Raw genomic sequence first — 10,250 nt, 5'->3', positions numbered from 1 at the left:
CATGGCACGATTGTGTAACACAAATGTTACATTGCACTATTGTGTGTGTTGGGAACTTGGGATATGTATAACATGATAAGGACTATAAGGTACCGTGCATAACTTGACTTTTGATAACAAAGCTTGGCAAAATGAGTGAAATTCAGCTTCGGGCATGACATAACCCAGCACGATGGCCACACAGGTTTGGGTCGTGCTTAGACTAAACTTTCCGATGCCAATTTTAAGACACGAGGGCTGAGCAGAAGGCCACAACACGAATAAATCATTAGTTTTCCCGGAGAAATTGTTGAATTTTTCTACTACTAACAACTACAAAGTATGTCATATCACATATCACATTATGTTTGGAACTCAACTAAAACATCCATAACTTACTATCTCTCCTAATCTATGGCTTCTTCAATTCAACTTTCTCACATAACCTCTACTCCAACTACCTTACCAGACTACCAAATGTTGAAGAATGCCCATTTTAACTTTCCTCCCAAAACCTCTAAACTTGAGACAAACTCCATTAATTCATCATCATTAAAACAAATTTGCAAACAGGGTAATTTAAAAGAAGCAATTCAATCACTTACCAATTATCTGTCTCACCAAAATGAAGCCCATTTATCTTCTGATGAAGCTTATTCATCAGTTCTTGAGCTTTGTGCAGAGAAGAAGGCTGTGAGAGAAGGGCAACAGATTCATACCCATGTTATAAAATCAAATGGGCATGGAAATTCTGTGTTTTTGAAAACTAAGCTTGTGTTTTTGTATGGGAAATGTGAGGCGGTGTTCGATGCACAGAAAGTGTTCGATGAAATGCCCCAAAGAAGTATTTTCTCTTGGAATGCTATGCTTGGTGCTTATGTTTCCAATGGGAAGCCTTGGGAAGCACTTGAATTGTACCGGGCGATGCGGGTTTTTGGGGTAAATGTTGATGCTTTCACTTTCCCTTGTGTACTTAAAGCTTGTGGATTGATAAAGGACATAAGATTAGGGACTGAAATTCATGGATATGCAGTGAAATCTGGGTGTGATTCCAATGGTTTTGTTGTTAATGCCCTTGTGAGTATGTATGCTAAGTGTGAGGATACTGTTGGTGCAAGGCAATTATTTGACAGGATTCAAGTAAAATATGATGTTGTATTATGGAATTCAATCATTTCAGCATATTCTGCCAGTGGGAAGCCTATGGAAGCGTTAATGTTGTTCAGAGAAATGGAGAAGGCGGGTGTTAGCATGAATAGTTATACTTATGTTTGTGCACTTCAAGCATGTGAGGAGCCATTTAAGAGATTAGGGGTGGAGATTCATGCTGCAATTTTGAAGTCGAATGATCGTATGCATCTCTACGTGGCCAATGCTTTGCTTGTTATGTATGCAAGGTGTGGTAGAATGAGGGAAGCAGCTCAAATCTTCCATAAAATGACTGAGAAGGATAGCGTATCTTGGAATTCTTTGCTCTCAGGTTTTGTGCAAAATGGTCTTTATAGTGAGGCTCTTAACTTCTTTCATGAAACGCTGGCAGCAGGGCAGAGAGCTGATCAGGTCTCTTTGATAAGTATCCTTGGAACTTCTGGAAGGTTAAAGAATTTGCTGAATGGAATGGAAGCTCATGCCTATGCTGTAAAAAATGGATTAGATGCTGACATTCAAGTCGTGAACTCCTTAATAGATATGTATTCCAAATGCTGTCACATAAAATTTATGGAATGTGTTTTTAGAAGCATGGTCAGTAGAGATGTTATTTCTTGGACTACAGTTATAGCTGGTTATGCTCAGAACAATTATCATGCTAAAGCCTTGGATGTGTTCCGTGAAGTACAGGCTAAAGGGGTGGAAATTGATGCCATGATGATTGGAAGTGTCCTGCTTGCTTGCACTTCACTGCGATGGCTTAACCATGTCAAAGAGACACATGGCTATATCTTGAGAAAGGGGCTCTCTGATTTAGTGTTGAATAATACGCTTGTAGATGCGTATGGGGAATGCAACAATATAGAATTGGCCTCTCGTATGTTTAATTTGATTGAAAACAAAGATGTTGTGTCTTGGACTAGCATGATTTCAGCTTATGTTGATAATGGACTTGGAGATGAAGCTCTTAGCCTTTTCTGTATGATGAAAGAAGATGGAATTGAACCTGATTCTGTTACATTAATCAGCATGCTCTCAGCTGCAGCTAGTCTCTCTGCCTTAAAGAAAGGGAAAGAAGTCCATGGGTTCTTAATCAAGCGAGGTTTCCTTCTAGAGGGATCTGTGGTTAGCTCTCTTGTTGATATGTATGCACGATGTGGAACATTAGAGAACTCATTTAAGGTTTTTAATCTTGTCAAGGATAAGGATAAAGTTTTATGGACTTGTATGATCCATGCTAGTGGAATGCATGGCCGTGGCAAGGAGGCCACGGAGTTATTTAGCAGGATGGAGATGGAAAATATACTACCAGATCATGTTACATTTTTGGCCCTTCTTTATGCATGTAGCCACTCAGGGATGATTGACGAAGGTAAAAAGTATCTGGATATTATGAAAGATAACTATAACTTAGAGCCATGGCCTGAACATTATGCCTGTGTGGTTGACCTCCTAGGCCGAGCAAACCGTCTGAAAGAGGCATATCAGTTTGTAAAAAGCATGCCTATGGAACCTGGCGCTGTTGTTTGGTGTGCTCTTCTTGGGGCTTGCCATGTTCACTCCAATAAGGAATTGGGAGATATTGCTGCAGGAAAGTTGTTGGAGTCAGAACCAGGGAATCCAGGAAATTATGTGTTAGTTTCAAATGTCTTTGCTGCTACTGGAAGGTGGGATGATGTTGAGTTAGTACGAGAGAGAATGAAGGAAAGGGGATTGAAGAAAAATCCAGCTTGCAGTTGGATAGAGATGAGAGATAAAGTCCATAGTTTCATGGCGAGGGACAAGACCCACCCTCAGAGTGACCAAATATATGAAAAATTAGCTGAAATTATTGAGACAGTTAAAAGGGAAGGAAATTACACTGCTCAAACTAAGTATGTTTTGCATAATGTTGATGAGGAAGAGAAAACAAAGATGCTCTATGGTCATAGTGAGAAGTTGGCAATTGCATATGCACTCCTTGAATCTCCCAAGGGAACCCCTATTCGAGTGACCAAAAACCTTCGTGTATGTGGGGATTGTCATGTTTTTATCAAGTTAGTATCTGACTTCTTTGACAGGGAGATCATCGTAAGGGATACCAGCAGATTTCACCATTTTCGCCATGGAAGTTGTTCTTGTGGTGGTTTCTGGTGATATTGTGTCGGGCCACATATCTTAGTACATTGCTAAGGGTGAAAGAGCTACTGACATTGATGCATGGTAGTAGCTGTGCTCTGTTAGAAATTGATTGTTCGCCTGTATTAGCACTTACAGGGTGGAGGGAGAGCCTTAAACTCAATACTAAAGCTGCCTAGCTTGGGAAATAATCATATAAGGTGCTGGGAAGACGGCTCGGTCCAGTCCTTTGTGATTGTAAATGTGCTGATCAAGGGAAGAAGGATGAATTCAAGAATGTTGATGTTTGATGGGCAAGCAAAGCAAAATTAAGGTAATCACTTCAGGTTGATGTACATTATAATTGCTGCAAATGTCTATAAATGATTTTTTTTTTTGTTAATAATGTACCATTGTAGATTGGACATTTCTCGGCAAAACTATTGGTTTTCCTTCCAAAATGTTTGCTACTGAAGTACTAATTCTGAATCTTGTTAAATAAAAAAAAAAAAAATTACGTGTTTGTTTATTTCCTAGACAACCAGAAAAACATTGCAATATGCTCGTAATAAACCAGAGTTATTTTTAAATCAAGAAAGGCGAGTAAATGGTACTCTGTATGATACTAAGAGTCTAAGATAACTTTTTGCCCCTTTTAGTTGCGTAACTGTTAAAAAAATCGGCCTATTATTCTTCATCATACGGAGTAATCTACAATTCATACATCAGACACGTTTGTTAATTATGTTGAACGACGTGTTAATACGATACTACCAAAGTTTATACACGATACATGTCAGATTTGTGCATCTGACAAACTAATGATATTAAAGACATTGGGACTTTACCCAATTATAAAAAGGACAAATACCAAGATTTACTGTGAAATTATAAATACAGTAAATACTGAGCATCAAAACAGAAGCAGTCTTTTTTTATTACAGCAGGAAAAAAGAACCAATAGCAGATGAACAAATTTCACAATCACTCTACAATTTACACGTGTCTCATCACATCTAATCCTAAGAAGATCTCAACCCTCCATTTAATTGTGTGCATTTTGAGTAGAAAATATCTATCTGGAAACTACTAGTAATCCAATTTCATCTTCTTTATATTCATAGAAAAGAATTGCAGGGAAAGAAACAGGAAAATACCCATTTGATCAAGTCACAAAAAGATTGCAGAAAAACAAGAAATTTGAAGAAAAAATAGGAGAGAAAAAATGTTAGCAGTGTTCAACAAGGAAGTAGCTAAGTGCCCAGAAGAGCTGAAGAATGCTGATTTTTTGGGAAATTTAAAGAAAGATGATTTGATTCAACATTTTTCTTCAATTTATCCTGATGCTCTTTCTGTTAATCTTGGACTTTCTGGGTTTATTGCTTTTTCCTCTGATAAACAAAACCCTCTCTTACCCAGGTATATACTCCCCTTTAAATTTCTGGGTTTTTTTTTTCAATTGATTTTGAATTATTTGTATGTGGGTGTGTTATTTAGCAATTTGGAAATCTGGGTTGAAGTTAGTTTCTTCAATTTTATTGGATTTTAAGTGGGTTTTAATAGTTGCTTTAATGGTGAACAAAGATGGCAGAAATTTGATTGTTGTTGGACTTGTTCTTGACTTCTTGGATATGACATTTGATTATAGAGTTTGATTAAAGTTCAAAATATATATACTAGTATGTATGTATAGATCTTTTTTAGTGATATTGATTTTGGTCAATAATTGGAGCATATGATACGAAAAGGTGATTTGGTTATCAATCTTAAATGCTTTACCCCACTGTTAGCACATGATTCACGGGCATCTTATTATGTATGCATTTGGATCATTTTATTGTGATTTCTAAAATTGATCGGCAAGTCAGAAGTAGGCTGTTAGGAAATTTTTTAGCTGTAGATGTTATTGAAAGTCGATTCCAAGAAGCAAGATCGAATCAGAATTAATCAGGCATTTTTGACGTTTATAAGAATCTTTCAATCAAGAGGGTAGGAAGTCAACCTAGGCTTTGATATTTCTAATTTAGTGATGATTATATTAAGTCTTGGATTAGGAATTCGCCCACCAAGTGGACCTCTGACTTCGTTTGCTAGTAATCTCAATTGGTATGTTAGGATATATTGATCTCAGTCAACTTCTGGATCCTAGCCTTCCAGTTGACCACCCCTAAAAGACTTAGCTATCAGAATTCGGTTTCTGTCTCATGTTATTGTGATTCGGGGTAGATAAGCTTCTTTGTGTTGATGTTGGCCCTTTAGGCTAATTATGTGAGCTGATGAGCTCATTGATACCAATTTCTGAACATTTTCCTGCAGGCTTTTTGCTGTAGTGGATGACATATACTGCTTGTTTCATGGGCACATTGAGAACATAGCTTCTCTAAAACAGTTGTATGGATTGACTAAAACTGCAAATGAGGTGAGCATCATCATAGAGGCTTATCGTGCCATGAGGGACCGAAGCAGCAATCCTGCTGATCATGCATTGAGAAACATTGATGGAAAGTTTGCATTTGTCATTTATGACAGTTCGACAAAGAGAACCTTCGTTTCAGTGGTAAGTAATTAGAGCAGGGCTTCCCGCTTTCATTGTTAAAGGATTTTATAGTTTTATATATGTTTGCTTATATGTGTGTTATATATTCAGTAGAACCTTTGTTCTGTATTGCATACATATATATACAAGTATATTATAGGTTTAATGATGTTAACCCTTTTGGTATTTTAGGACAATGAAGGAAGTGTCCCTCTCTTCTGGGGAACGGATTCTGAAGATCACCTTGTTCTCTCCGACATTGCTGAGATTATACAGAAAGCCTGTGGGAGATCATTTGCTCCATTTCCAAAAGGTATTATCTCAAGCACTCAATTAACTTCCAGAGTGCCATAGGATGCATGCACTTACACTGTATTGCTATTTACTTAAAAAATTGTGTGGCATCTTCATCTTTGTTTCTGTCCATTTCTGCTGTTTTTACTATTCCCACCTCCTTACCTAAGAAACACAAAACAGAACAGAATTTATATAGGGTCCTTTTCTTTCTAGTTAATACAGAAGATTTGATCAGTGAATTTACTGTCTTGGTAAAAACCAAATGTTTTATTCTTTGCTATCCCTGTCAACTAATTTTATATATAGCCAGTAGCCAGTTTTCTCTAGAATACAGTAGGTATGGAAAGACAGGATACAAGGTATGGAAAGACAGGACACTACTTGTCAATTTTATGTATTTGGTGGTTGTGGTTAAGCTTTGAAAATCATCCCTCTAATTAGGGGTGATTCCGTGATCATGAGATGAGTGTTTTTGAGAGCCCTATTCCATCAAAACTCAAATCGAGTGAGCTCATCTCAACTCTAAACTAGACTTGTATAGCTCAAGAGAAGCTATATATATTCTACCTAATATGCAACTAACATGCATCCATGTATTCGCTGATCTCGAACCAATCCTAGTTGAGTTCAAGCCATGTTTGTGCCGAGCTCAATTGAATCCTAAAAGTAGAGGTTTTGAGTCCAAATAAACATCAAATTTTTTTCCATGAATTTTTAAGTTGAGCTGAGCCAAACTCAAGCTCTACTCATATCATTATCACCTCTACACGTATCCATCCATTGCTTTACTCCTATGGTGCAATTTGTGACTGTGTATTCTTGTTTCCTTCTTAATCAGGATGCTACTTTACATCATCTGGTGGCCTTAAAAGTTATGAGCATCCACTGAAAGTGCTAAAGGCAGTCCCATGGATTGATAGCTCAGGCGAAACATGTGGATCAACCTTCGAGGTAACCCAAGAGACTAAGAAGGAGAACAAGCAGCTGGGAATCAAAGGAGGAATGCCTAGAGTTGGCAGTGATGCTGACTGGTCCACAAAAATATGAAAATCCAACAATTCATCTGTTATAATGCATTTTATGCAAAGTCTTTATCACTGGCCTTCAAAACTAACTTCTATTACTGATGCCCCAAGTGGGTTTGGCTTCATGGATGTTACATAAAATTGCCTTATTGAATTGGCATGTGAGTTTTATCTCAAATTTAGTACATAAAAAAGATGTTGAATATATCGAAATTTTTGTATATTTCTGTCCATATAGTATATTGTCATATATAGTCTTATTGTGGTTAATTGATAATGTGCTGAAAATGGGAAAGCTGGTTGCCCTGCCTCATGATGACTAGTCTAAAGCCAATTTAAGGATAAGATGAGTAGATTGACAAGCGTATGGTGGTATACGAGTATATGACTATACGGCGAGGCAACTTCTATGGATGACAATTTCGTGTAAGAGTTCTTTTTTTTTTTTTTTTTTTTTTTCAAGGAAAAAATTTGTGTTGTTTAAGATTGACAATCCTCGTGAGAGAGATACAATGAATAAATTGCCAACTCTCAATCAATTTCTTTCATCATTAGGCTTGCCAACTCTAAGGACGATTGATTTATTGATCTCCGTGTTGAAAATTATAGCTAGGCAAAAGCTAATTAACATCCTCCGGACGTCAGATAAGAAAACTAAAAGTGGGAATATTAAAGTAAAAAATAAGACAAGCGTTTGTGAGCAAGATCCAATATAATTATATTGGTGCGTGACTTTTGAATGTTTTGATAAAAAAAAGGGATTGCTTTTATGATGAACACCCATTTTTTTTAGATTCTGTAATATAATTTGGAACATTATATATGCTAAATTTTCGTTGATTTTGCCTTTGTGAAACAAAATGGTTGGTGGAGGCGTAGACCAACATCATTTTTTGCTTTAATTCACTATTAACATCGTCATCATGAAATTATTATAGTGAAAGTCTAGGTATTGATGCACCTGGAAAGATGTCATGTTGTAACATTAGCCTATGTTTAGTCCACTATTGTCAAGTTAATAGAGTTGCTAACTACTTTGTATGTATCTATTTTGCAATCATTGCCCATCAAATTTCAAAATCATATAAAATTTAGCGAAGAATAATATTATTGTAATTTAGCTTCTTTTCATTTAAAATCTAAAAGAAACTAAGATGTTGTCTTAAGTATTTGGCAATCCGAAATATGTTGTACCCTTATCTTACAAAAATATATAAATAAATATCCCGTTAATTTTCTTACTCTCTAGGATTCGTATTGATTCTTGATCACAAAATTTTTTTATTGTTACAAGGCCATTAGATTCGAGCTGTTTTCTACTAGTAAGTACTTGAATTTATTGATTATCAACTCTTCTAGATTTATTTGTCACTTTAACTTGTTGGAAGCATGAATCCATAATAATAATCGGAATATATTATAGAGGAGATATAAAAACCAGGTGTTAACAAAGCAGTAATCCATGTGTAATTGTAACAAGAAACAACAAATGGAATCCTAGAATAACACACATAAATCAGAATCAAAGCACCACAATAACTTTTCCTACTCTTTTTGGTTGCAAAAAGCAATAGGATACAAAGATTCCTTGCCAAATTTGTTAGGTCACTTTGGCTTGCTATAAATCTCAAAACTATCCACAATCCAAACCCTTTGTACCCATCTAATAGTAATGCAGTCCATTTAGCCGAAGGGTCTGCATAGACCGGCCGGGTTATCCGGTCCGAATAAGATGGGCATGGACATGAAATTTTCCAAATTCGTAGAGGTTTGGCTATTATATTGGCTCCATTTTTTTAACTGCATGCTTAGATTATTCTTGAAAAATATTAAATTTTATCGTCTTTTTTTTTTATTTTTTTAATTGTAATAATTTGTACTCTATATTATATTTCTATGCTACTATGAGAACATGTACTAATGTGTCCAATACTAGAGAACATATCCTTTGTTTCATGGTCTTCACCACTCACAAAAGTAGTGGGATGATAAACAATCATGCAATAAAAATAGATGAATGAATAAAAAGATTGATACTTAATTGTGTGGAATCTTAGTTTGAGCCGTTTACAAGGATTACAATCACATATACAGTACACTAATTCAATATACATAGTAGGATAAAATTGATTAACATGAAAAGTTTGAAACTTTCTACAACCAATGACATAGTTACATTATCGAAGAGTGGAGATTGTGTCGAAATAGTGATGTAATAAGAATCAATTTGATACGTACCATGACAAAAACAACCAAAGTTGTACCCTATCAACTACATCCAATAATATATACTTCGTATATATATATGTATCACATTCTTCTTAAAAACAAACATACGAAGTATTTATATTGGCTATAGAAAGTTGTGTAATATTTTCAAATTATTATTATATAACAAGATATAAGCAGTATAGGGGTTCTCCCACTTATTAGATGCAAGGGAAGAGATCGAATTAAAGATCAGAAAGACATTTGATCGGGAGATAGATAGATGAAGGAAAATATATTAACATATTCATGTCATATATTAGAATATTATTGTCAGATATTATATTATTATTGTCAGATATATATATTGGACTCACCGTGAGTCCGACTCACCCAATTTTTTTCGATTTGCAAATTATGAAACATATATGAGGGTTATTTTGAGGAAAACCATCATATTTCTATGTAATACATACAAATTGTAGTAGGCTCTCTTTTAATTAAGAATCAATAAGATCACGATGATTATGGCGATGGATTAGCCAAAAGTACATAGCATCGTGATTTTCGAACCAATAAATAAATTACATACACTTTGTTAATGGAATAAATAAACGAAACCTTAAGACTTAATACTAACGCTAATAGAATTAATTAGGTTAATTAGTTAATTAAGGTGGAACCTTTTCCTTGCATGGCTATCTAGCTACTTTACAAATCAATTAAAAACACAAACGTTAGACAATAAGATGCTATATATCGTCGCGATAAATAATATTATTTATAAACAAATATAATTAGTAACCTAATCTTGTCCCCTAAAATTTAATTAATATAATTAAATTAGAAAATACACATTGTGATCTGAGACATGATCCGTCTCTCACTAGGCGACATTTGCATGATTCTCCATGACATAATAAACAAGCATTATCCTTTTTAATATAAAGTTTGTAATT

General features: G+C 35.2%; 2 protein-coding genes across 2 annotated transcripts; both read left to right on the top strand.

The window, feature by feature from the left end:
- Position 1: 1 nt before the first annotated feature.
- LOC110734441 (pentatricopeptide repeat-containing protein At3g63370, chloroplastic-like) lies at positions 2–4,219 on the top strand. The gene has a single exon (XM_021914594.1). The coding sequence runs from the start codon at positions 394–396 to the stop codon at positions 3,262–3,264; it is 2,871 nt and encodes a 956-aa protein (XP_021770286.1). The 5' UTR covers positions 2–393; the 3' UTR covers positions 3,265–4,219.
- A 111-nt stretch (positions 4,220–4,330) lies between these two features.
- On the top strand, positions 4,331–7,353 carry LOC110734442 (stem-specific protein TSJT1-like). Its single transcript, XM_021914595.1, has 4 exons — positions 4,331–4,644; positions 5,542–5,782; positions 5,954–6,074; positions 6,897–7,353. Exons 1-4 carry the CDS (start codon positions 4,451–4,453, stop codon positions 7,103–7,105), a joined length of 765 nt encoding a protein of 254 aa, XP_021770287.1. The 5' UTR covers positions 4,331–4,450; the 3' UTR covers positions 7,106–7,353.
- Positions 7,354–10,250: the final 2,897 nt, after the last annotated feature.

This window comes from Chenopodium quinoa, unplaced genomic scaffold, assembly GCF_001683475.1.
Source record: "Chenopodium quinoa cultivar QQ74 unplaced genomic scaffold, ASM168347v1, whole genome shotgun sequence".
NCBI lineage: Eukaryota > Viridiplantae > Streptophyta > Magnoliopsida > Caryophyllales > Amaranthaceae > Chenopodium > Chenopodium quinoa.
Note: the sequence above shows the minus strand (reverse complement) of the source record. Positions and strands in the feature narration are given on the sequence as shown.